The following is a 27,882-nucleotide window of genomic DNA, read 5'->3' on the forward strand; positions in this document are numbered from 1 at the left end:
GAGGATGGCCCTGCGGAGGTCCGCGTAGACCAGCCGGCTGTCGGTGGGGAGCTGTAGCGCGGCCAGCTGCGCCTCGCCCGTTAGCAGGGGGAGGAGGTGCGCCACGTGCTGTTCCACCGGCCAACCCCATGCCTCTGCTGCCTGCTCAAAAAGAGCGAGAAAGGCTTCGGGGTCGTCATGCAGACCCATCTTCGTTAGGGTGAGGTGGGGAGGGTCCGCAGCGGTGGTGATGGTGGGCCCCGCCAACGCGAGCAGGTGCCGGAACGCCTGGCGATCTTCCTGCTGTGCCAGCACCAGGGCTTCGAACCGTTGTTTCTGCTCCTTCCAGAGGGCGACCAGCACCTGGTGCTGGCTCTGTTGGGCCGAGGCGAGGGCATGGACCAGGTCCTTAAAGAGGGAGGACTCCATGAGGCTGTTCTCTTCTGTACTCCGTCCCGGGTTTCGGCACCACTGTAGAAATAGTTAAGGTGGGTGGAGCACAGAAGCACGGCAGGCCAGAACTGAGTTTGCAAAAACCCTTTTTATTTGAGCTTTTCAGCTTTTACTTATTCTCCCACATACACACACAAGTGTTCTCATTCGGGGAGAGCTCCCTTCCTCTGCTCTCCCTCTCCTCTTATAGGGCGCGGTCACTGGGGAAGACACACAAACACAGGTTAATTCCCGTCAGGTGCAGTGATTCTGCCACTTACCTTCCCTGACTCCGCCCTCCATTCACAGACCGACGCTTGACCACGTCCACGCTGCCACAAACTCCAATGTGCACGCTTTTTTTTTATAACTTATCCCTCTGACAGAAGTCCAACACCTTGAAGAAAGCAAGACATCCAGAAATACACACACACACACACACACACACACACACACACACACACACACACACACACACTTTTGCTTTGTTGACTCTGACACTGAACACAGTGTGTGTACTTCCCAGTGTGTGAGGATATTCACAGGAAGTGATGTCACACAGGAAGCAGGACGCTGTGAGGTCATGAGGCCAGGAGGTCACGTGAGTGGTGGCGGCGGTCTTCCCAACGACTTCCATCAGTCATGTGACCTACCGGCATCGTGAACCCTGACCTCTGCAGATCACCATGGTTTGTGTGTTTCCATGGCAACTTGCAAATTTTTTTTTTTGTTGTTCTGTTCATGTGATTGGTTCAGGATACACAGATTTGCACTTAATTGGGCTTTTCGTAATCCTCTGTGTGTGTGTGTGTGTGTGTGTGTGTGTGTGTGTGTGTGTGTGTGTGTGTGTAGATTTGGAAGTGTGTCCTCTGGGTCAATTTCCATGTGGAAACCTGTCAGTGTGTTTAGCACAACCAAAACACTGCAACGGCCAACAGGACTGTCCAAATGGAGCTGACGAGGAGAACTGTGGTGAGGGCACACACACACACACGCACACACACACACACACACACACCAGGACTATCCTTGTTTAATTTAAATTGAAAACTCATTAAATGAACACTCGGCTGAATTCCAGACTGCTTGTGAGTCACTGTATCTGCTCCCTCTGTCGGGTGTAATATTCCTGTTTCAGACCCTCAGCAGTGCACTTCATATCCCACACACGGTTATTTGAGATACAGCCGGGGGAAGTCAATAACTATCTGCTGGAAAGTCACCTTTAAAGCAGCACTGCTGTTATATTTTGTGACTTTATAACGTCATAATGTGAGAATAAAGTGTCCTATGAATGAAAGTCACTTTAGAGAAAAAAAGTTGATCAAATCAAATGAAGCGTTTTCATAAATATTTGTTCAGAGATCAAATCAAATATAAAACACCTCAGACATGAAAGTAGATCAGTGCTACTCAAAGTGTAAAACGTCTTCTGACAGTGTGTGTGTGTGTGTGTGTGTACAGTGGATAACAGCGGTTGGCCACACCTGTTTGATGCCTTCATGAAGACCAGAGCTCAGGAACCGAAAGAGTGCAGTGAGTCTCTCTCTCTCTCTCTCTCTCTCTCTCTCTCTCTCTAACCCCCCCTCTCCCTTCTCTCTTTCTCTCTGTCTCTCTCTTTTTCTCCCTCCCCCTCTCCCTCCCTCTCTCTATCCATCTCTTTCTCTCTCTCCCTCCCTCTCTCTCTGTCTCTCTGATGTTTCTCAGTATGAATCCTACAATCAGATGAGCAGATTACTGATGATGCATTATATTTTCTTACACACACACACACACACACACACACACACACACACACACACACACACACACACACACACACACAGAGCTGGATTTGCGTCAAAGTTTAATAGCAAATTGTTCAATACCGTGTGAGACTATTATTGATATATTCATATGGTATTAATTATATTCCATTATCTGTGTGTGTGTGTGTGTGTGTGTGTGTGTGTGTGTGTGTGTGTGTGTGTGTGTGTGTTTGCCTGTCCTTTGCCAAGACCAAATGTACTCATCATGATACTGCTCTGAGCAAAAAACCCAACTTTCATTCATTCATTCATTCATTCATTCATTCACTTATTTATAAACAAACAAACAAATAAATAAATTTTTAAAATGAGATGCTTTTCATTTCTGGGGCAGAAGTTAAGACTGTGTGTGTGTGTGTGTGTGTGTGTGTGTGTGTTACAGTGTTGGATGTGTACCCCGATGTGTGTTATTGTGAAGGTTGGAAGGTGAACTGCAACAAGAAAAACCTTCACTATGTTCCACTGGTGTCTTCTAATGTCACCGCACTGTGAGTCTCACTCTCTCTCTCTCTCTCTCTCTCTCTCTCTCTCTCTCTCTCTCACACACACACACACAATGGAATGCTCAAAAAGAATGAAATGGGATAAATAAATAACAACAAATGTAAAATAGAAAAATAAAGAAAGGAGGAAAGAAAGAAGAAATGAAAAATAAATTTAAAAAAGAAAAAAAGCAGGAATGAGGTCCATGAACTTTTGTGTTCTTTCATTCTTACGATTTTATAATTATTGCTTTAATCAGCATGTTAATGAATCACTGTTCTTTTGTCAAAATATTTGGTGATGTACATGAGTTCAGCGTGACGTCTCTTTTCTTTTCATTATTGATTAAATTAATGTGCTGAAATCATACAACACATAAATGAAGATGGAATAATTCAGGAAAATTTTTCGATTTTATTCACGTTTAATTTTAGTCGTACCTGTGGATATAAGAACCCACCTGAAGTTCTGCAGCTCTCCCTCCATCATTTCTCTCCTTTCTTCTCTTCTCCTGTGTGTCCTACAGAGAGCTGAACAGTAATGACCTTGTATCTCTCCATCCTGATCTGTTCCTCCGCTACAGATACCTGGAGAGACTGTGAGTCATCATCACTCCATCACATCATCCCTCCATCTTCACACTTCTCCTCCTCCTCCTCCTCCTCTGGCTTCGGGAACCCTCAAAGCTTCTCCGCAGAACCCTACAATATAATGACTCACTCTTAGAAAGAGCTCCAATAAAAAGTAAAATGCTTTTTCCAACCTAAGAACCCCTTTTTTTCCCTAAAGTACACTCTTAGAAAATTTAGAACCCAAGACTTATTTGGTTGTCCCTTTAGGAGAACATTTAAAGGTTCAATGTAGAACTCTTGAACCAATTGTTCTCGTATCAGAAAATGTTCTGGAAGTAGATGCCTTTATTGTAATCTGAGAACCCTTAATTCCCAACAAATATTTCTTCTAAGAGTCTCAGAAAATATTTCCTTGGTTGTCACTCCAGGAGAAGCCATAAAGGTTCTATGTAGAACCTTACAACAATCATATTGAAATAAAGGTTCCTATAAGAGATAAACTCCTTTTTTTTGTAAGCCAAGACCTCTTAATTATCCAAAGAATATGTAAAAAACCAAATCTTTGTCTTTGTTTTTTTGTTTTGTCTAATGAGAAGGACCTTTACAAGTTCTCTGTAGAACTCTATAGCCAAGTGTTAGTAGCTTTATGATGTTACATATGGGGGTTTGAGTGGGATACATGCAGGACAGGGAGTCAACCTTAGTATTTTTGGACCAGGGGTGATGGGACAGGGTGAAATTAAAACGGGTGAAAAGTAGGGACCATCTGTCTTGGCGAGGGTTCAGGTGATTGGGAGTATGGCGGTATTCCACATTTAAATCTAGCCAGCATCTCCATTCCTCCAGAGCAAGTTTGACAGCCAGCAGCTCTCAGTTACCAGTGTCATAGTTTTGTTCTTTGAAGGAGACCATTTTAGAGAAGAAGATCACAGCATGGAATTTGTAATTTTTCACCAAAGTGTTGTGACAGAATGGCCCCCACCCCTGACTCCAAGCCATCTACCTCCACAACAAAAGGCTTGGTCAGATCTGGATAATGTATTATGGGTGCTGTCAGGAATGTGGTCTTGAGTTTGCAGAAGGCTTACTTGGCAGCATACTTTCATGAGAATTCTTCAGGGCCTTTCTTTAGGAGTGTAGTGAGCAGGGCTGCAATTGAGCTGAAACCTCATATGAAGTGCCAGGAGAAATTTGTGAACATCATGAAACACTATAGATATGGGAATGGGGGGGGGGGGGGGGGTACGCAGTCATTGCTTTTACCTTTGTCTCATCCATTGTTATGCCCCCCCGGTTAATGATGTACCTCAGGAAGGAGATAGTAGGGAAGTGTACCACACCCTTCTGCACCCTTTTGACGTGGTCAAGATGACTTTCCAGGGATGGTGAATATCTGAGAATGTTGTTTAATTAAATTTCCCCAGCATATCTCTCAGCACTTCATTTATGAAACACTGGAACATGAAGGGGGTGCAAAAGAGACCGTATGGCATGACTGTGTATTCATAGTGGCTGGAGGTGGTGCTAAAGGTTCTCTTCCACTCATCCCCTGCATGCATGTGCTCCAGGTTGTATGCACTGTGCAAGTCCAGCTTTGTGAATATGCATGAGGAGTTGTTCTCACATCAACGGGCAGAGGATATAGATTTTTCACTGAGATCTGACTCAACCCCTGGTAATCAATATATGGACACAGTCCACCATCTTTCTTCTTCATGAAGTAGAACATGCCTGAGGCTGGTGAGGTGAAGGAGCAGATATCACCTTGCTGAAGTGCCTCCTGAACATATTCCTCCATTGATTTTTGAAGAAGCCAATCGAATGTGCAGTCATAGGAGCAGTCTTTTGCTGCCTAGCTTGATTAGCTTTTCAGTTATTTCTAATAATAAAATAATAAGAATAATAAGTTAAATTTATATAGCGCCTTTCAAGAAACCCAAGGACGCTTTACAATTATAGACAAGGAAAAAATACAAATAAAAAATAAATAAATAAATAAATAAATAAAAAATAATTAAAAAAAAAAAGTAAAAAGTCCACTAAGTAGGGGTCAGGATGTAATTCCCATGGTGTAGCAGCCACAGTCCCACCAAAAGGTGCACGAAAACGAGTCTCACGTCTCCAGCACCGCCGCCGTGACGCCGTCAGCAACATCGCTCAAACACCACACCGTGGATCCACAAAATGAGCACAGAAGCACCGCCATGCAGAGCGCTGGTATGTCCAAACCGCCTGTACAGCTGCCGCGACACCACCGAGCAACATCGCTCGGAACATCACTCCAAGCGTTAAAACACAGAGCGCTGGACAACCACAATGTAAAATGAGCAACGAGCTCACTGCAGTCCACAGCTGGGAGCACAGGCATCACCCACAGTGAACCAAGGCCTGGAGGGAACCGACGCCCAAAACTAGGTCCAGAGCTACACCACAACCAGCGGACAAAACACTCAAACAAACATCAAACTACACAAACACACAGGAAAAAAAATAAATAAATAAAATAAATAAATAAATAAAATGAAAATAGAAAAAGAAATAAAATAAAATAAAATAAGCTCTGGTGAGAAGCAGCAGCCAGAACGCGCACGACGTACTCTCAACCGGAAACGAAAAAAAAAAAGGCAGCATCATACTATTTGTCTGTTTTATGTTTTTGTTATTTGTAAATTTTAGTATTTAGTATGAAATAAAGATATCTCTCTCAGTGTAGAGGTCCTCAGCTTGCTTTAGTCCTACAAAATACATCCATGAATTCTAGATACTCCTCTGGGATCTGTACAAGAGAATGTTGTTCAGGGATTTCAAGGGTGTAGAAAGCAGTGACAGAAACAATATTCAGAACACTTTGTGATTTCTTTTTCCAGCCATGATATTTGTGGATTATTGAGCTGCATCTAGGGTAGACCCAGGATAAGCAGATGTTTAGGGGTGATGATCACTAGAATTGTGATGGGTTCTTTGTGCATGCTGCTGATATTCAGGTGAATGAGCTTGGCACACTGGGTTATGGTTATGGTGCCAATGGGACACCTATCAGTGGTGCTGATGTTTCGAGGATGTTGCAGGGGGTACCTTGAGCTGGAGGAATGTGACTTGGTCAATGATCTTAGCTGCTGCTCTGGAAGATCAGAAGCAACTCCTGAGTGCATGATCTGAACTTGTAATGTAAATGATTGCAAAGAAAGAAATGAGTTCTGAGTCACTGCAGAGACTTATGGAGAGGTGGAGGCCCCCTCAGTTGAGTTTGCTGGTGAGGTTGGCTTTTCCCCATGTGGGGCAGCTGGCCTTCCTACAGTAGAAATATAACAGTATAAATATAACTCTCTCTCTCTCATTTGGTGAGGCTCAGGTGAGTGCAGCTGACCTGCATGGGCTTGGGTGGCTATGACAGGGTGATGGGATGTGATGGAGGAAGGTATTGGTTGTGGTTCTGAAGTAGGTTGTTGAGGTGGACGGCGAGGTGAATAGGGTTAGAGTTAGTTTCCAGAAAGGGTTCCTACAAGTATTAATGTGTGTTTTATGGAAGATTTTACTTACTTACTTAACCTCTTTGCTCCCACTGGAGCATAAGGTCTCCACAAGATCCTTCCATCCAGCATGGTCTTTTACATTGGTCTCAGCCTCACTCCAGGTGATCCCAATTTGCTTAAGTTTTGCTTCAACTGTCCTTTGCCAGATGTTCCTTGGTCTCTTCCCTTGTGGGGTCCATCGCAGTGCAACCCTCACAATACTTGTCTGTGGCATCCTCAGCACATGTCCTAGCCATTGAAGTAGTCTATGCTGTATTTTGCTGACAATGCACGTGGTCTGGCTGAGCTACAGGAGGTCATTGTTGGAGATCTTGTTGGGCCAAAATATTCTGTTTATCCTCCTGAGACACCCATGGTGGAAACTGGACAATGTTTCCATGTCGGACTTGGTGACTCTCCAGCATTCACTCCCATATAGAAGGATGGCCTTGATATTGCTGTTATAAATGCAGATCTTGGTCTTGTGGCTGTACTGCTTGGACTTCCAAATGAACTTGAGCTGATGAAATGCTGCTCTTGCCTTTGCCAGTCTGTTATTGATGTCTTTCTTTGTTGCATCTTCTGTGCTATTTACTGACCCCAAGTATGTAAAATCACAGACTCGTTTGATCAGCGTTCTGTGCTGATGTCACTAGCATTTATGGTATTGAAACACATCTCTTGGGTCTTGGCTGTATTTATCTGTAGCCCAATTTGCCTTGCATAGTGGTTCAGTCTGTTTGTCTTGTCTTGCATATGGTCATATTTGGAGGAAAGGAGGGCAATGTCATCAGCAAAGTCCAGATCTTCAAGTGATGAGAACAGAATCCACTTCACACCTCTGGTCTGGTCTTACAGAGGGACAAGTGAAGAATATTTAAGGATTCTAAAATTTTTCAGAGTGTATGAGTTCGTGGAATGCTGTGAGGTTCTAAGTGAAATGATGATGGGTATGTGGTACAGTAGCATTTCCACGGTACTGTACTTTCCCATACTTTTTCTTTCTTGGTGTGTTTATTATCTTTCCATCTTTGTGTGAGAACTCAGCTGAAGAAACATGTCCTTTATAAAAAGACCTTTGCATCTTCGGATGCTTGACAACAACCTACCAGTTGGAGCTGTCAGAGAAGCGAATGGAACAGCACTAAAATTGAACCGATGTGAAACAGATTTATGTTGATGAAATATTTATACCATAGGTGTATCTCCTGAACCTTTGTGACTAGTTACCATGGAAACAGTAGGCACTAAGTAAAAGGGGACTTGTGAACTTGCAGAAGCTTCAAGAGAGATTGAGGAGGACATGGAAGAGATTTAGTACAATATTCAACTACAACCCTGATTCCAAAAAAGTTGGGACAAAGTACAAATTGTAAATAAAAATGGAATGCAATGATGTGGAAGTTTCAAAATTCCATATTTTATTCAGAATAGAACATAGATGACATATCAAATGTTTAAACTGAGAAAATGTATCATTTAAAGAGAAAAATTAGGTGATTTTAAATTTCATGACAACAACACATCTCAAAAAAGTTGGGACAAGGCCATGTTTCCCACTGTGAGACATCCCCTTTTCTCTTTACAACAGTCTGTAAACGTCTGGGGACTGAGGAGACAAGTTGCTCAAGTTTAGGGAGAGGAATGTTAACCCATTCTTGTCTAATGTAGGATTCTAGTTGCTCAACTGTCTTAGGTCTTTTTTGTCGTATCTTCCATTTTATGATGCGCCAAATGTTTTCTATGGGTGAAAGATCTGGACTGCAGGCTGGCCAGTTCAGTACCCGGACCCTTCTTCTACGCAGCCATGATGCTGTAATTGATGCAGTATGTGGTTTGGCATTGTCATGTGGGAAAATGCAAGGTCTTCCCTGAAAGAGACGTCGTCTGGATGGGAGCATATGTTGCTCTAGAACCTGGATATACCTTTCAGCACTGATGGTGTCTTTCCAGATGTGTAAGCTGCCCATGCCACACGCACTAATGCAACCCCATACCATCAGAGATGCAGGCTTCTGAACTGAGCGCTGATAACAACTCGGGTCGTCCTTCTCCTCTTTAGTCCGAATGACACGGCGTCCCTGATTTCCATAAAGAACTTCAAATTTTGATTCGTCTGACCACAGAACAGTTTTCCACTTTGCCACAGTCCATTTTAAATGAGCCTTGGCCCAGAGAAGACGTCTGCGCTTCTGGATCACGTTTAGATACGGCTTCTTCTTTGAACTATAGAGTTTTAGCTGGCAACGGCGGATGGCACGGTGAATTGTGTTCACAGATAATGTTCTCTGGAAATATTCCTGAGCCCATTTTGTGATTTCCAATACAGAAGCATGCCTGTATGTGATGCAGTGCCGTCTAAGGGCCCGAAGATCACGGGCACCCAGTATGGTTTTCCGGCCTTGACCCTTACGCACAGAGATTCTTCCAGATTCTCTGAATCTTTTGATGATATTATGCACTGTAGATGATGATATGTTCAAACTCTTTGCAATTTTACACTGTCGAACTCCTTTCTGATATTGCTCCACTATTTGTCGGTGCAGAATTAGGGGGATTGGTGATCCTCTTCCCATCTTTACTTCTGAGAGCCGCTGCCACTCCAAGATGCTCTTTTTATACCCAGTCATGTTAATGACCTATTGCCAATGGACCTAATGAGTTGCAATTTGGTCCTCCAGCTGTTCCTTTTTTGTACCTTGAACTTTTCCAGCCTCTTATTGCCCCTGTCCCAACTTTTTTGAGATGTGTTGCTGTCATGAAATTTCAAATGAGCCAATATTTGGCATGAAATTTCAAAATGTCTCACTTTCAACATTTGATATGTTGTCTATGTTCTATTGTGAATACAATATCAGTTTTTGAGATTTGTAAATTATTGCATTCTGTTTTTATTTACAATTTGTATTTTGTCCCACCTTTTTTGGAATCGGGGTTGTATTTTTACACTAAAGATAATAACTGTAATTATGAAGGTGGGGCTTTCTGGGATTGGATGAAAGCAGAGTTTAATTGGAGGATGCAGGCATGGCTTTCTGGGGTTAGGAGGAGCGTTAGGTGGGGAATCATGAGATGAGGTGGGGATACAGATGGAGAATTCTGGAATAAGGTGAGGTGAAGGCAGGGCTCTCTCAGGGAGGATGGGATGTGGCTTTCTGAGCAATGCTGCAGGTGGGTGTGGGATTCTGATGGTGGAGTAAGTTGAAGGCAGGGCTTTCTGGGGTGGAATGGGATGTGGGTGGGGCTTTTTGGGATTGACTGGGTTGAAGGCAATGTTTTTGACATGGGGCAGAGATGGAGGTGGGGTTTCTGGGGAAGTGGGGACGAAGGTGGAGCTTTTAATAGTGGGATGAAGGCAGGGTTTTCTGAGATGGGGCAGAGATGAAGACGACTTTCTTTCTCAGGTTTTATAGCTTGGTCTTGATGTTAACTCTCTCTGTCTCTCTCTCTCTCTCTCTCTCTAGACATTTGGAGAATAACAGCATTGAGACGATCTCTAAGAGAGCTTTCTCCGGCCTCTTCTCCCTGCGAAAACTGTAAGTGACAACTATCCATTCATCCATCCGTCTAAACATTCATCCATCCATCAGTCCATCTGATATTAAATGTACAAACCTCCATTCATTTATTAATCTATTCCTCCATGTATCCATCCAGAAAAGGAAACACACACTAGTTAGTTTAAACTGAAATAACGCCAATTATTTACGAATTTATGAATTACCACTTTTCCACTTTTCTCTCCACTTGTTTCTCTCTCTCTCTCATTTTCTCTCTCTCTCTCTCACTGTTCAGATTTCTGAGTCAGAACAGGATCTCGTCTCTGAAAGCAGGACTCTTCACTGACCTTGGCAGTCTTGAGTGGCTGTGAGGATTGTTTTTGTCTATTTTCAAAGGACAGTCCTCTCTCCCTCTCTCTCATTTTTCTTTCTTTCTTTCTTTCTTTCTTTCTTTCTTTCTTTCTTTCTTTCTTTCTTTCTTGATAATACTATTCTGTTTATTCATGATTTGTGCTAATTGGAATTGAATGAGAAAAATGATGGGCTTGGTTCTGCTGGAATGGGTTCTGCTGAACTAGGCTTTAATAAACTAGATTCTGCTGGAGTGGGTTCTGATTTGGGTTCTTTTGGATTTGATTTCACTAGGCTTGCTTTTGCTGAGCTGGATTCTTCTGGGCCGGGTTCTAATAATCTGCTGGACTGGGCTCTGCTCAGTTGGGGGTCACTAGGTTGGGTTCTGCTTGTTCTACTGGAGTGGATTTCTGAGGGGTTGTGTTCTGCTGCATTGGGTGTCTCTGAGCTGGATTCTGCTGAGCTTGGTTCTGAGGGACTGGGATTCGTTGGGTTCTGCTGGGCTGGTTTGTGCTGGATTGGGTTCTGTTGGGCTGGGCTCTGACACATTGTTATGTAAGCATTTTTTTCTTTCTTCTCTTAAGATGGCAGGATGTTTGTCCTGGCGTTTCTCCTGAGGAATGAAGAGTTACAGTGTTGGCATGGTTCTGTTGCTCTCTGTGTGCTTCTTCTCTCACAGAGTGTGGGTAATCTGTGTATGAGTGGATCATTTTAATCCACAGGATCTTGTGGTTCTGATAAGAGGGATGGGGGTTGGTTTTGTGTGTGTGTGTGTGTGTGTGTGTGTGTGTGTGTGTGTGTGTGTGTGTGTGTGTGTGACTATTTTTTCCAATTTATCTGTCTCCAGCCCTCGTTCTATCAGTTCCCTTTTCCCTCAGCCCCATGTCTATCTCTTCATCTCTCAGCATGTCTCCTTCTCACTCCTACTCACTTACTCTCCTTTCATTCCCCCCTCCCTCTCTCCCCCTCCCTCTCCCTGTCTGAACTGAGGTAGATCTGTTCGTTCCCTCTGGATGAAGAACACCTGATGATGCTGCATTGACTCCTGAACTGAAAGAATTTCACTCACAGTGTAAAATGACACCGAGTCGAGTTTTACCCAAGAAAACAGTCACGAGAGAAACCATCGGTGTTTCAGACTGCATTGCACCACTCTACCACACCCCACCACACCCCACTACTCCACCACACCTCACCACACCATCACACCTCCTGACTCCACCACACCCCAACACTCCACCACACCTCAACACTCCACCACACCCCAACACTCCACCACACCCCACTACTCCACCACACCTCACCACTCCACCACACCTCACCACTCTACCACACCTCACCACTCTACCACACCTCACCACCCCACCACACCCCACCACTCCACCACACCCCATCACCACTCCACACACCTCACCACTCTGCCACACCCCACCACCACACCTCACCACTCCACCCCACTCCACCCCACCACTCTACCACACCCCATGACTCCACCACACCTCATCTCACCACTCCACCACACCCCACCTCTCCACCACACCTCACCACTCTACCACACCACACCTCACCACTCCACCCCACCACACCCCATGACTCCACCACATCTCACCTCACCACTCCACCACACCCCACCACTCTACCACACCTCATCACTCCACCACACCTCACCACTCTACCACACCCCACTACCCCGCCACAGCCCACCACCCTGCCACACCCTTCCACCACTACTCACCACTCTGCCACACCTCACCACTCCGCCACACCCCACCACCACTCCTCACCACTCCACCACACCTCACCACTCCGCCACACCCCACCACCACTCCTCACCACTCCACCACACCTCACCACTCCACCACACCCCACCACTCCACCACACCCCACCACCACTCCTCAACTCACCACTCTACCACACCCCACCACTGTACCAAACCACTCCACCACACCCCACCACTCTACCACACCCCAATACTCCACCACACCTCACCACTCTACCACACCCCAATACTCCACCACACCTCACCATTCTACCACACCTCACCACTCCACCACACCCCACCACCCCGCCACACCCCACCACCACTCCTCACCACTCCACCACACCTCACCACTCCGCCACACCCCACCACCACACCTCACCACTCCGCCACACCTCACCACTCCACCACACCCCACCACCACACCTCACCACTCTGTCACACCTCACCACTCCGCCACACCCCACCACCACTCCTCACCACTCCGCCACACCCCACCACCACACCACTCTACCACACCCCACCACCACTCCTCAACTCACCACTCTACCACACCTGACCACCACACCTCACCACTCTACCACACCTCACCACTCCGCCACACCCCACCACCACACCTCACCACTCTACCACACCCCACCACCACTCCTCAACTCACCACTCTACCACACCTGACCACTCCGCCACACCCCACCACCCTACCACACCCCACCACACCTCACCACACCTCACCACTCTACCACACCTCACCACTCTGCCACACCCCACCACTCCGCCACTCCTCACCACTCTGCCACACCTCACCACCACTCCTCACCACTCTGCCACACCTCACCACCACACCTCACCACTCCGCCACACCTCACCACTCCGCCACACCCCACCACTCCACCACACCTCACCACTCTGCCACACCTCACCACTCCGCCACACCTCACCGCTCTGCCAACACCTCATCCCTCCGCCACACCCCACCACCACACCTCACCACTCCACCACACCCCACCAACACTCCTCAACTCACCACTCTACGACACCCCACCACTGTACCAAACCACTCCACCACACCCCACCACTCTACCACACCCCAATACTCCACCACACCTCACCACTCTACCACACCCCACCACTCTACCACACCCCACCACTCCACCGCACCCCACCACTCTACCACACCTCACCACTCCACCACACCCCACCACTCTACCACACCCCAATACTCCACCACACCTCACCATTCTACCACACCTCACCACTCCACCACACCCCACCACCACTCCTCACCACTCCACCACACCTCACCACTCCGCCACACCCCACCACGACACCTCACCACTCCGCCACACCTCACCACTCCGCCATACCCCACCACCACTCCTCACCACTCTACCACACCTCACCACTCCGCCACACCTCACCACTCCGCCACACCCCACCACCACACCTCACCACTCTACCACACCCCACCACCACTCCTCAACTCACCACTCTACCACACCTCACCACTCCGCCACACCCCACCACCACTCCTCAACTCACCACTCCACCACACCCCACCCCCACACCTCACCACTCTACCACACCTGACCACTCCGCCACACCCCACCACTCTACCACACCTCACCACTCCACCCCACCACACCACTCTACCGCACCCCACCACACCTCACCACTCTACCACACCTCACCACTCTACCACACCCCACCACTCCACCACACCCCACCACACCCCACCACCACACCTCACCACTCTACCACACCCCACCACTCCACCACACCCCACCAGTCTACCACACCCCAATACTCCACCACACCTCACCATTCTACCACACCTCACCACTCCACCACACCCCACCACCCCGCCTCACCACTCCACCACACCCCACCACCACACCTCACCACTCCACCACACCCCACCACTCTGCCACACCTCACCACTCCACCACACCTCACCACTCCACCACACCCCACCACCACACCTCACCACTCCACCACACCTCACCACTCTGCCACACCTCACCACTCCGCCACACCCCACCACCACTCCTCACCACTCCACCACACCACTCCGCCACACCTCACCACTCTGCCACACCCCACCACCACACCTCACCACTCTACCACACCCCACCACCACTCCTCAACTCACCACTCTACCACACCTCACCACTCCACCACACCCCACCACCACTCCTCAACTCACCACTCCACCACACCCCACCCCCACACCTCACCACTCTACCACACCTGACCACTCCGCCACACCCCAACACCACACCTCACCACTCTACCACACCTCACCACTCCACCCCACCACACCCCACCACTCTACCGCACCCCACCACACCCCACCACTCCACCACTCCTCACCACCACTCCTCACCACCACTCCTCACCACTCTGCCACACCTCACCACCACTCCTCACCACTCTGCCACACCTCACCACCACACCTCACCACTCTGCCACACCCCACCACACCACCACACCTCACCACTCTGCCACAACCCACCACCACTCCTCACCACTCTGCCACACCCCACCACCACTCCTCACCACTACACCACAACCCACCACCACTCCTCACCATTTCACCCCACCACCACTCCTCACCACTTCACTACACCACCACTCCTCACCACTCTGCCACACCTCACCACTCCGCCACACCCCACCACCACTCCTCACCACTCCACCACCACTCCTCACCACTCTACCACACCCCACCACTCTACCACACTCCACCACACCCCACCACCACACCTTATCACTCCACCACACCCCACCCCACCACTCCACCACACCCCACCATCACACCTCACCACTCTACCACACCCCACCACTCCACCACACCCCACCACTCCACCACATCCCACCACCACACCTCACCACTCCACCACACCCCACCACTCCACCACACCACTTCACTACACCTCACTGCATCACTGCACCTTTCTGTGGGCTTTAAAAGGATGATATTATTAATTAATGAACAGAACCATATTAATGTATTTAATTTTGGCCTTGAATTGTGTTTTTAATAAATTTCAGTGTGACATATTATGGTTATATCTAACTGTCAGACAGTTGCTGATATCACACAAAAAAAACGTGTTTAACTTCAAGATCCAAATCGAGCGTAACTGAGACACGCCTCTGTTTAAGATAAGCTCCACCCCTGTATGTGCATAACTCTCACATACCTTCTGAATTGAGCTGTAGTCTGGAGTTACATCTGCGTTCTGAATACTGATGTTAAATCCTCACCACACACGCTAAAATTCACCACACCATCTTACTCTGAAACAATTGTTAAATCACACTGCTACTGTGTGTGTGTGTGTGTGTGTGTGTGTTTAGGATCTTGGATGAAAACAGAATTACTTTGTTACGTCAGAAGTCTTTTGAAGGCCTCAAGTCTTTATTCTTTCTGTGAGTTTCAATCATCTTCATTGGACACGCTTCAGTAGACTCACCATCAAACCATCTGTAATATGGTGTGTGTGTGTGTGTGTTGCCAGCTCTCTGCTGAATAACTCTGTGGAACAGTTACCCAAAACATCTCTCTGCCTCGAGATGCCCCGCCTCAACTGGCTGTAAGTGACACATTTTAAACTTATCATGTGTGTGTTTGTGTGTGTGTCTTTGTTGTGTCTTGGATGAAAATTCATTGCCCAGAGGGATGTCTGCAGTTTAGAATTTACTTTTCATGGCCAGTCTCTCTCTCTCTCTGTGTGTGTGTGTGTGTGTGTGTGTGTGTGTGTGTGTGTGTGTGTGTGTGTGTGTGTGCGCGTGCGTGTGTATGTCATCAGGGAGCTGGAAGGTAACAGAATTTCATCTTTGTGGTTGTCCAGTTTTAAGAATTGCGCATCTCTGACAGTCCTGTAAGTGAACACACACACACACACACACACACACACACACACACACACACACACTTATATTAGTCTTTCTGAGTCACTGGATCTGCAGGTAAATATGTAAATTAGATGTAAATCAGTATGTGAATTTTAGGTGAATGATGTACAGCTAAGTGACCCTCCAAAAGTGATGAATAAATCAAACAACTCGTGTCTTACATATTCATAACAGCTGTTAATGTTTATACCTCCCACTACACACACACACACACACACACACACACACACACACACACACACACGTCTACTTAACTCTGAGCCGTATGAATCTGGATGTAAATGAAAAAGTTCAGTTCCTGTCAAAGTGCAGATGAAACTCTGCAGAGAAAATCTACACTTTAACAAGTACAGATGGGGTTAGCAGTGGGTGGAGCGCTCATGCCTTTTCTTTATATAAACAACGAGCTCTTCTATAATAGAGGCTTTGCACCATCATGTGACTCCACAGCAAAGGTAACTACGCTGCCATGACAGGGGGCACGCTCGTAGTGCTTCATTCAGCCGAGTTAGTTGTTATTGGTCGGTATGGGAAGGATTTGCTGCGTGTTGGATGTGCAAATCGCTTTGAACAAAACAAAGACATCAGATTTTTTAATTTACCAAAAGTAATTCATCATCAGGGGGAAAAATATGAGAGAGTTTTTGAAATGTGGAAGGGAAAAATGGGGGAAAAATATTCAGTGGGACTTGGTGTTGAACAGAGAGGTCAAAAACCCTACAGTATGCTCATTTTATTTCCACTAAGGTAAGAATAAAAAAAAAATCTCTTCAGAACTGCAGCGTGGTGCTCATTCTTATACAGTGAACATGAGCCTCAACACAGCGGCTCTGCACAGCCTCACCTCACATCCAACACGCAGCAAAACCTTCCCCTCCTGATCAATAATAACTAACTCGGCTGAATGAAGAACTACAACTGTGCCCCCTGTCATGGCAGTGGAGTTACCGTTGCTATGGGGGTCACATGACAGTGCAAAGCCTCTGTTTGACCAAAATATAAATAATTTCTCACTCAGTTATACATGAAATACATTTCACTGTTTGATCTGATCCATTTTTTAACTTATTCATAAAAACTCATTTGTGATTGGGTGGAGAAATTTGTGACTGATTGATTAATTTTATAATTTATTCATCAGGATTTTTTTCTGATTGGTTGGGTTGGTCATGCGTTCATAAAGCTGGGAGCAGACTGCTGTTGGCCAACTCAGTCCATATCAGGACAGCTTCTTCATCAGGACTCGTCTGATTGGTCAGGTGGATATCAGGCTTTAAAAAGCGTCTGATTGGTCAGTTTAGTTGTGGATTTATTCAGACTCGTTTGTACTTGTGATTGATGGATTTAGTAATGTATGTATCAGACGTGATGGTCAGGTTGCTAATGTACTGCCAGTGATTGTTCAGATCATATTTAACACTGGATGTGGAATCACTCATCTGTGATTGGTCAGGTCACTAATCTTTCCTTTAAAGCTCTTTTGTCATTGGACATTTTGGTTGTTATATTCATGAGGACTAATTTGTGATTGGACTGATTGGTAATATTATCATAAGGACTGATTTGCCATTGGACAGTTTAGTAATATATTCATAAACTCAATGAGGAATCATATCTGATTGGTTGGGATGGAATTTTATTCTTAAAATCTTCTGATTGGTTGCTATGGTGACGTGTTTGTATGGATGCATTTGTGATTGGTCGATCAGTAACGCATTCATAAGGACTCATTAATGTTTAGGCCAGTAATATCTTTGTTTGGGATAACGTTTGTCCAGTCATTAATTTATTTTAAGCGCTTGTCAGTCATTGGTCCATTAAGTAATGTATTCGTAAAGTCTGGGTTGTGATTGGTCAGGAAATCTAATGTATTTTCCAGGACTTGGGATGCTTCATGGATGCTCATGAAGATTCATGCTGGCCTCATTTTGTAGTGTGTGTGTGTGTTTCAGGGCATTAAGGAGAAACCGCATCAGCACTATCGAAGACGGAACATTCTCAAGCATGCATCAACTCATAGACCTGTGAGTTCACACACACACACACACACACACACACACACACACACACACACACACACACAGTATTGTGTATCTATATGATGAAAAGGCCTTTGCACCAGAGGCAGAGATCGCAGATTTCCAGTCCATGATCCTGTTTTTATTGAGGGATTATTGTGACTCTGAGGTTCTCTGATTAAAATCCTCTTTAAACAAACCCCGAGATCAGTGCGCCTCTGAACATGTCACATTTTCACACGTTCGCATTTTACTATAAATCTTTAAAAAGTAATGTTGCGTAATAAATCGACCTGTTGTGCGTTTCCTCTGCAGCGATCTGTCCGTCAATCAGATTCTGGATCTTCCTCCATCTCTGTTCCACCATCTGCAGAACGTCAGACAGCTGTGAGTCCTGAGTTATAAACTGTACCATGGAGCAGATTCAATCAGTAAAATTCTCCACAATCAGACAATCTTCAGCAGAAATATTTTCAGTGAACTGAGAAATGTTTATTAAATTTTCACATTTTGGATGAAAATCTAGTTAGAACGAAAAATATATTTTTTTTCTGTTTTTTATTTCTTCTCATTTGTTCTTTTCTGAACAGAAGTCATGCATCAAACACACATCTGGACATCATGAGGAAAATAAAGTCATGATATCAAGATAATGGCATTGGAAAAATATCCAGAAGTCAATAACATTATACAGCATATCATCTATTTATGTATTCTATTTATTGTCCTTTGTTTCTTAATAATAATAATAATAATAATAATAATAATAACTTTTAATGCCTAAAAAGACAATGAGAAAACATCTGAAGTAAAGAATTAAATGCACTACTACTACTACTACTACTACTACTACTAATAATAATAATAATAAAGAACCAACATTACTATAAAACAAAAATGAGAATAAATGAAAATAAATTCATAAAATATACACAGTGAATAAAATGAGAGTGTATAAAATATTTTTTGCTTTTTTAAATTGTATCCTCCTACTTGTCTAATTTTTTTTTAGCTACATAGGTAAACTGCAAATAAATAAATAGACAGACAGACAGACAGACAGACAGACAGACAGACAGATAGATAGATAGATAGATAGATAGATAGATAGATAGATAGATAGATAGATAGATAGATAGATAGATAGATAGATAGATTTGCAGTGTATATGATGGTTATAAAACCACTTTAAGCTCAAACACATTTGGTTTTTGTTTATCAGCGTTTAATAACTGAAGTCAAACCACTGAGCAGTTTGTAAAACGGTGTGAAATTGTTCTGTGTCGTTTTCACCGTGATGGAGCCGATGAGTAAAGCTGGTAAACGCGAGATAAACAGCTCATTAAAACCCAACAAACACCAACTGATCTTTAATAACCATGTTTCAAACAGCTGAGACATTTCACTGCAACACCACACGACTGGAAAACATGGCAGACCTCTCAGCAATGAACATTTTGTGATGTCACCATTTGTTTGTTTGTTTGTTTGTTTTTAATTCTTTCCAGTTGTAACCTTGTGGAAATGTTGTGAAATGTTTTTCAGCCCATTTCAGACAGTTCACTGATTTATCGCATCATGTGTTTAGATGATGTGACAAGATTTATAAATCACCAGCAATGTTTCTGTGTGTGTGTGTGTGTGTGTGTGTGTGTGTGTGTGTGTGTGTGTGTGTGTTCAGGAATATCTCCAACAACCCCCTGACGCATGTGTACGAAGACCAGTTTGACAGCTTCATCAATCTTCAGTCTCTGTGAGTTAATCATTAATCTGACCAGACTGATCCCCAAAAATCACAGAAAAAACCTGTCTGCTATCTGATGAGGTAATAAACCAGCGCCAAGACTTACACACACACACACACACACACACACACACACACACACACACACACACACACACACACACACAAGGTGATAGAAATATTTGTGTGTGTGGGTATACATAAAATAAGCCAAAATTGTCATAACACAATTATGATGAACACACCAGTGTGGTGCACTGCAAAAACTAGCCATCCTAATATAAGGAAAAACATAATAAATTTGAGAACATTGAGACTATCATCAAGTGAAATAATCTGCCAGTGCAGTCAGATAATTACACTTGGTAAGACATCTTAGAATAAGTTGGTTGCAATCTAGAACTAGGTTTAATAATCTCAAAATTGGTGTGTTGTTTTCTTCTAATAAGAAATGCTCGATCATTTCAACTATTTTCAAGATATTTTCACTTGCTAAGATATAATTTTTTGCAGTGTGTGAGAGCGAGTGTGTCGATTCAACATGTTTATTCAGCCAATACGTTCCTCTAAAACAACCCTGGACTTCTCAATACAAGTGCAAACTCAAACACACAACCTTCAGTGTGGCTGTAAAATGACACAATGCAGTGTTCGATGCCTAGAATCAGCTCTAGAACCCTCATTACAGGTCTAAACAGCTCTGGGGCCCAAGCGGTACACTGGATGATGAACCACTAAGTTTCTGTGAAGTCACACTGAATCTAGACTCATCGATGTGGTCCTAGAGCCCACTACACACCTTAGATCTAGACCTCTTTTCGAAACTAGACTGGCTATAGAACTTCTTATCACAGCTCCAGACTCAGCAGTACAGCTCTAGTTTCATCAGCACAGCACTTGATGGCTCTAGAGGTCTTGCTGCTGGACTAAGACCCATATTGTGTTACGAGTACCTTAATTGTGGATCAGTTCTAGATTTCCATTCATGTCTCTCGACAGCTCCAGGCTGTACAGCCCATGGCAGGTCATTAAAACCCACAGCATGGCTCAATAATTACTCTGGATTTCTTGCACAGCTCTAACCTCATTAGTATGCTTCTAAAAGCCAAGACTCTAGAATAATGATGGCGACCAGATGAAAATCTAGGCACACCAGGACAGCTCTAGAAGGCACTAGAATGATTTGAGAGTTTGTGATGCAGCTCTAGTATCCTCATCATGGCTCTCGAAAGTTCAGTGCAGCTCGAGACTCATCAAAGTGACTCTAAAACACACATCAAACTGTAGACGTCTTGGAGCAGCTCTAGAACCCATTAACACAGCACTAGATGGCTCTTGAAGAAGTGTAGATTTCTTAGTGCAGCAAGTACCCTTGTAATAGCTCTAGACAACTTAGTGCAGTTCCAGACTCATCAGTTTGGCTCTAGAACCACCCTGGACTTCTTGGATAAGCTTTAGACCCATGAACACAGCAATACACAGCTCCAGAACCATCTCTAGACTCATCAGTGTGGCTCTATACAAATCTAGGCATGACTCCCACAATGACTCCAGACAGCATAATGTGAATCTTGAGAGCAGAAAATGTCGAGTCTGAACACAACACTAAACACAGTAGAACCCCCTAATTTACTGAACCCTTAAGCTCTAGAATTATTCGAGACTTCTCAGTGCATTAGCTCGACGATCAGTCAGACAATCACTGATTTTAACTGATATCATTTTGAATTTTGATTAATATGTTTTGAAGTGTGAAGATCTTCATCTAAACTATTTACCCTTTTGTGGAACGGAACCTCTCAGAACCTTACATCATGACTCGAAATCGCATTATCATTTAGTTCTGAGGGTGTGAAAACTTTTGCACTTCATGGTACTTTGTGCTTTCCTCCCATGCTACTAAACAGCTGTTTCATAAATAAATATATTTTAATACGTTTCTCTGGTGTTATGTTGTAATTTACGGTTCTCGTGCATGTTATGTTGTATTTCTTGATCCACTAAGCCACGGTGTCGTTGGAGAACGGTTCTCTCACCGTACACTGATCCGATTTACAATGGAACGGTCAAACTGTCACGCTGTGCTCACTGGATGCAGTGATAAACCCCGCTGTGTCCTGATTCTGTGTGAACTTCCTGTTCCCAGACGCTATATCATCCTGTTTATAATGTGTCCCTGTTTCAGGAGTATGGAGGAAGTGGAGATTCCCAACATCAGCATCCGAATGTTCCGCTTCCTCAGCAACCTCTCTCACATGTGAGTGTTCTCACGACGGTACTGACAGCTCCCACCGCCAATTCCTGTCCATTACACACACACACACACACACACACACACACACACACACACACACACACACACACAACATTAACGCCATCATTAGTCCACTGAACGCAAACTGTAACACCAAGCATGAAGCAGAAACTTTAAAAAATGAAGGAGTCTCCAGTGTCAGTGTTTCATAACACTCAGAGGGAAAGCTGGAACTAAGTTTTCAGACATCTTCTGGTTGGAGTGCATGTTCCTCTCTCCTGCACTAAACCGACCTCATGAGTTATCAGAAACAGTTTATGTGTGATGTTTTATCATCACCTTTGAGAAGCTTTTAAAGGTGAGATATAAATTAAACATCTACAACAGGAAAAAGAAGAAAAAGAGAAAAGAACATCTTTGGTCTTCAGAGAGATTTTGAAATTAAACAATCCAAGGGCAGGTCCTCCCTGAGACAACGACTCTCCAGCCATCTCTGCCTAATGGAAATGTCAGTGAGATCATGGACGGTTATTTTCACATCAGCCTCAAAAGGATGAACTGAATTTGACCTTTTTAGAGCTTTGGTTTCTAACATGGGTGAAATAACCTTCTCACTCAGCTCTCGTTCCACTCAAACTGCTCGGAGTCGGGTTCTGAAACAGCAACTTTCTGAATATTTGCACATGAACAAAGTGAAAATCAGATCTTCATTTTGTTTTTCTGTTTCACCTTCCATAATTCTCAATATAACATCTGTTTATTCAGCAATTTCCATTTAACACACACACTTACTGTAATTTCAGCCGAATCTACCCAAATACACACACCATCATCTGGCACCAGGAACAGAAGCACTGGTAGAACCAAGTTCCTGTGTCCTGGTTTCACAGAGGAACCATATAAAAAAAGCTGGAAGGAGTAAATGATAAAGAGCTCGAACTTGTAAACAATAAAATCAAGAACTAAATCCAAAGCGTGAAATAGGAGACTAGAAATCATGGAACTATGAAAGAAGGATGAGAACCTTCAGAAAAGGAGAACCTGGTTACCTCACTCTTAAACTTTGAATCCGAAAGTGTTATTCCATATAGAACCCTATCAGAGTTTCCTCGGAGCACTTTTTTGGAAGCTGAAAACCTTTAAGTATCCAATTAACCCTTAAAGAACCACTGAAGAACCATTTCTCGAAGAATATAAGAAGCAGGATGTTTTAACTAGAGATATGAGGGAAGTAAAAAAAGAGCTTGGAATTATTTCACATTTGAAGTAGTGAAATATAATAAAGGAGTGTTGGGCAAGGACACAAGGAAACAAACAAAACTGTAAAATGATCCAGAAACGCGAGAGACTGTGGAAACAAGGGATCTAGAATTAGAAAGTGGGGATTAATGAACTCTGATACAAAGAAGCTCAAACTTGGACTCAGGAAACAAAGTTAGTTGAAAATAAGGAACCAAAGTTAGGAAATAGGGTTGTTTTTATAAAGTAACTTAAAAAATTATAAAGCAATAACCGAAGACACCTGAGACATAAAATTATACAGTATTTTAAAAAAGTCACCTCAAGGAATAGAAAATAAGAAACTTAGTAATTAAGGACCTTAAATTAGAAAATAATAGAAAAAAGGAACCAGGAAGATTCGAAACTAAGAAGCTCAGAAGGAACCAAGAAGAATTTAAAAAACCTAGAAACTATGAAACCAAGGACCTAAAATTTGAAGAAGAAAAAAGAAACCTAGAAAATTAGAATGCAATCAACAAAATTTCTTAGGGACATGACAGACTTTAAATTAGAAGCTCATAGAAAAAAAATTAACAGCAGAATTAAAAACAATAGACCCGAGAAACTAAGGACCGAATGATAAAGAAGAATAGATTTGAACCATGAAGAACAGAAAAAAGCTTTAAAAAAACCCAAAAAACAACCCAGTAAAACTGGGGACTAAAATTGGAAGCTAGTCAAAACAAAAGGAATCTCGAACAATTTTAAAAAATGAAACAAAACAAAAAACAAGAAACTAACAAACTCGGGACATAAAATTCGAATTTAGTCAACAAACTAAAACTTGAACGACAGAAAACAAGAAACAAGGAACCTAAATTCAGAACTACTATTAAAAAAAAAAACCAAGAACAATAGAAACAGAGAAATGAATAAACAAGGGAGATAAAATTATGAAAATTAGAAAATATGAATCTAGAAAAATAATAAAAAAAATGAAACTGGGGGCATAAAATTAGGAACCATTTATTCACAAAAGTAAAAGTATGAACATGTAAATGATAAAATCATCTAAACAGTGTTGAGGTTGTTTTACTTTGTCAGATATTATTGTTGGTCTTTGATGGTTTGTTTATTTTATTGTTATCTGTCTGTCTGTCTGTCTGTAGCTACTTTAAACGTTTCGAGTACTGCACCTATTCCCCGAACGTACGCAGCTGCAAGCCGAACACGGACGGCATCTCGTCCTTCGAGAACCTGCTGGCCAACATCATCCTGCGCGTGTTCGTTTGGGTCGTGGCCTTCGTTATCTGTTTCGGGAACGTGTTTGTGATCTGTCTCCGTTCCTGCGTCGCTTCAGAGAACGAGCATCACACGATGGCCATCAAATCTCTCTGCTGTGAGTGTTTCACATCAAACTTTGTTCTTCAATGCACTCAACATCTGGAGGAATTACACACCGGTGTAGCATTCGCTTCTGTACTTACAGTGACTGCCACAATTATTGGCACCCCTTGTAAAGATTAGTGAGAAGGGTTGGGGAAAAAATCCACCTATTGGTGAAGTTGCTTCATCTCCCATTGAAAAAATTAGAAAAATCCAACTTTTAATTGAAGGTTCTATCTTCTTGAAGGTTCTAATTGAAAAAACACAACATACTAGCAAGGTCGATTATTAGCCACAGTCATTCACTTGCTTTTATTTAGCCTCCATGTTGCCCTTTTGCCAAGCAACAGTGTTCGCATGGCTTTAACAACTACTGGTTGACCTCCCATGTCGAAATTCACAAAAATGTAAACCCCCCCCCCCACACACACACACACACACAGATGCTAAATGTCCCCATAAAAGAAAATTTATTCACACCTGTCAGCCAATCAGAAATCAGAATTTTCCATGTCTGGTGTGCATTCACAATATCGACACATCAAAATATCGCTGCAGTCATTCAGTAGCTGGAATGACTGTAAATCATCTGGAAGGTGCTGGAAGACACACACACACACACACACACACACACACACACACACACACACACACACACACACACATGCGCATAGCACACCATCAAATTCCAAGTGTGTGTGTGTGTGTGTGTGTGTGTGTGAATGAGAGAGACCCCAGACTGCAATTACTTATTTTAAGAAAACTGCAAATAATGATGTAGCTGAACGTGAAAGAAAGGAAACAACAACTTCCATATATGGACACAAAGACCCGCCTACTCATTAGTGCCCTCATTTCCATAAACAGACTTAAACATGTCGACTCAAACCTGCCTGTATTTCCACATATGGACATAAGGACAGACTCAAGTTGAGGCACTCTCATTTCCATATGTGTGAATCAGCTCCGTTATCTGTCTCTGATAGGTGCAGACTGTCTGATGGGCGTGTACCTTTTCTTCATCGGTGCCTTTGACGTGAAATACTGCGGGGAGTATAATCGCCACGCCCACATCTGGATGGAGAGTCTGTCCTGTCAGCTGATTGGCTCCCTGGCTCTGCTCTCCACAGAGGTGTCGGTGATGATGCTGACGTACATGACATTGGAGAAGTACGTGTGCATCGTGTTCCCGTTCCATCATTACCGCGCTGGACGCAAGCGCACGCTCTGCTCGCTCACGTCCATCTGGGCTCTTGGCTTCGTCCTGGCGCTCACCCCATTCTGCGACAGGCACACGTTCGGGAACTTCTACGGCCGCAACGGTGTGTGTTTTCCGCTGCACTCGGACCAGGCGGAGAAGCCGGGGGCACGCTGCTACTCCACGGGCATCTTCCTGGGTGAAATACACTTCTGTTCTTCCTCAGGACCGAGTCTGGTTTAGTGTTGTTTTATTTTTAATAAACTTTACATGGAAAGGAGCAGTGTGTGGGGCGGCACGGTGGTGTAGTGGTTAGCGCTGTCGCCTCACAGCAAGAAGGTCCAGGTTCGAGCCCCGTGGCCGGCGAGGGCCTTTCTGTGCGGAGTTTGCATGTTGTCCGCGTGGGTTTCCTCCGGGTGCTCCGGTTTCCCCCACAGTCCAAAGACATGCAGGTTAGGTTAACTGGTGACTCTAAATTGAGCGTAGGTGTGAATGTGAGTGTGAATGGTTGTCTGTGTCTATGTGTCAGCCCTGTGATGACCTGGCGACTTGTCCAGGGTGTACCCCGCCTTTCGCCCGTAGTCAGCTGGGATAGGATACCCTGTACAGGATACGCGGCTACAGATGATGGATGGATGGAGCAGTGTGTGCTGTTCAGCGCCCTCTAGTGGTGACTTAAACTACAATAAAAAAACAAACCACTGACAAACCCAATTCTTTTTTTCCACCTTCACATGTGACATATAATTTTCAGTTGCCTTTTAAGGGAAAAGGGGCGGAGCAGCTCTATTGTGTTTCTGGCGGAGAAAAATATCACCAGAAGTCGAAAACTGGAATTCAGTTCATGGCAAAATCACAAATCCAAGATTTTTGTTTGTTTGTTTTTCTCTGAGGTATCATTGAAGCTATGCAACAATTAAAATGATCTTGGAACATTTATTATTACATACTGCACCTTTAAAGCACAGGCCCGACACATGGACTGCTGCTTTAATTAAGAAAAAATACAAAAGCAAAAACATTTTGTTCTCATGTTTTGTTTTTAGGTCTGAACCTGTTTGCGTTCATCCTGATCGTCTTCTCCTACTCCAGCATGTTCTACTCCATCCAGAAAACGGCCAAGTCCGCCAGACAGATGACCTTTGACCTTGAAGTTTCCGTCGCTAAGCGCTTCTTCTTCATCGTCTTCACCGATGCCATGTGCTGGATCCCCATCTTCCTGCTCAAGATCCTCTCTCTCCTGCAAGTGCAGATCACTGGTAAGTGTGTGTGTGTGTGCGTGTGAGTGACAGTAAGGTTACAAGGCAGTGCAGCTGAATCCTGGATTGTGATTGGTTGCTAGTAGTGCTGCAAATATGTTATGGTTTCTATAGTAACAGCTCATTCACAGGGACCTGTATGGTGAATGCTCGACGAACATTAAATGTAACTATAAGAGGATAAAGTGTACATGTTTACTTGCTCATGCAATGAAATCCATCCCTCTGCAGTGAGATGGATATTGCGGTGACGTGTGTGTGTGTGTGTGCAGGAACACTCATCCTGTGGGTGGTGATCTTCATTCTGCCTATCAACAGCGCCCTGAACCCGATCCTCTACACCATCACCACCAGCGCATTCCAGGAGCGCCTCCGAGTGTGTGTGCACTTCCGCTGCATGGACAACCACTGACCACACACACACACACACACACACACACACACACACAGTCTCTGAGCAGCTACAGTGCAGGTCTACAGTCTTATT

General features: G+C 44.3%; 1 protein-coding gene across 1 annotated transcript; it reads left to right on the forward strand.

The window, feature by feature from the left end:
* Positions 1 to 994: 994 nt before the first annotated feature.
* On the forward strand, positions 995 to 27,854 carry rxfp2l (relaxin family peptide receptor 2, like). Its single transcript, XM_060912637.1, has 18 exons — positions 995 to 1,055; positions 1,264 to 1,383; positions 1,876 to 1,947; positions 2,602 to 2,707; positions 3,229 to 3,300; positions 10,251 to 10,322; positions 10,582 to 10,653; positions 15,758 to 15,829; positions 15,919 to 15,993; positions 16,210 to 16,281; positions 18,268 to 18,339; positions 18,649 to 18,720; positions 20,015 to 20,086; positions 22,263 to 22,334; positions 24,722 to 24,951; positions 25,925 to 26,335; positions 27,183 to 27,395; positions 27,668 to 27,854. Exons 1-18 carry the CDS (start codon positions 995 to 997, stop codon positions 27,805 to 27,807), a joined length of 2,076 nt encoding a protein of 691 aa, XP_060768620.1. The 3' UTR covers positions 27,808 to 27,854.
* Positions 27,855 to 27,882: the final 28 nt, after the last annotated feature.

Source organism: Neoarius graeffei, chromosome 28 (genome assembly GCF_027579695.1).
Source record: "Neoarius graeffei isolate fNeoGra1 chromosome 28, fNeoGra1.pri, whole genome shotgun sequence".
Classification (NCBI taxonomy): Eukaryota; Metazoa; Chordata; class Actinopteri; order Siluriformes; family Ariidae; genus Neoarius; species Neoarius graeffei.

What these genes read in the sequence shown, in the direction of transcription:
- rxfp2l (XM_060912637.1), top strand. Translation starts at nt 995, where the DNA reads ATGAGGCCAGGAGGTCACGTGAGTGGTGGCGGCGGTCTTCCCAACGAC. An exon ending in CAACGACTTCCATCAGTCAT is followed by an intron (nt 1,056 to 1,263) that starts GTGACCTACCGG and finishes GTGTGTGTGTAG; the next exon opens with ATTTGGAAGTGTGTCCTCTG. An exon ending in TCTTCTAATGTCACCGCACT is followed by an intron (nt 2,708 to 3,228) that starts GTGAGTCTCACT and finishes TGTGTCCTACAG; the next exon opens with AGAGCTGAACAGTAATGACC.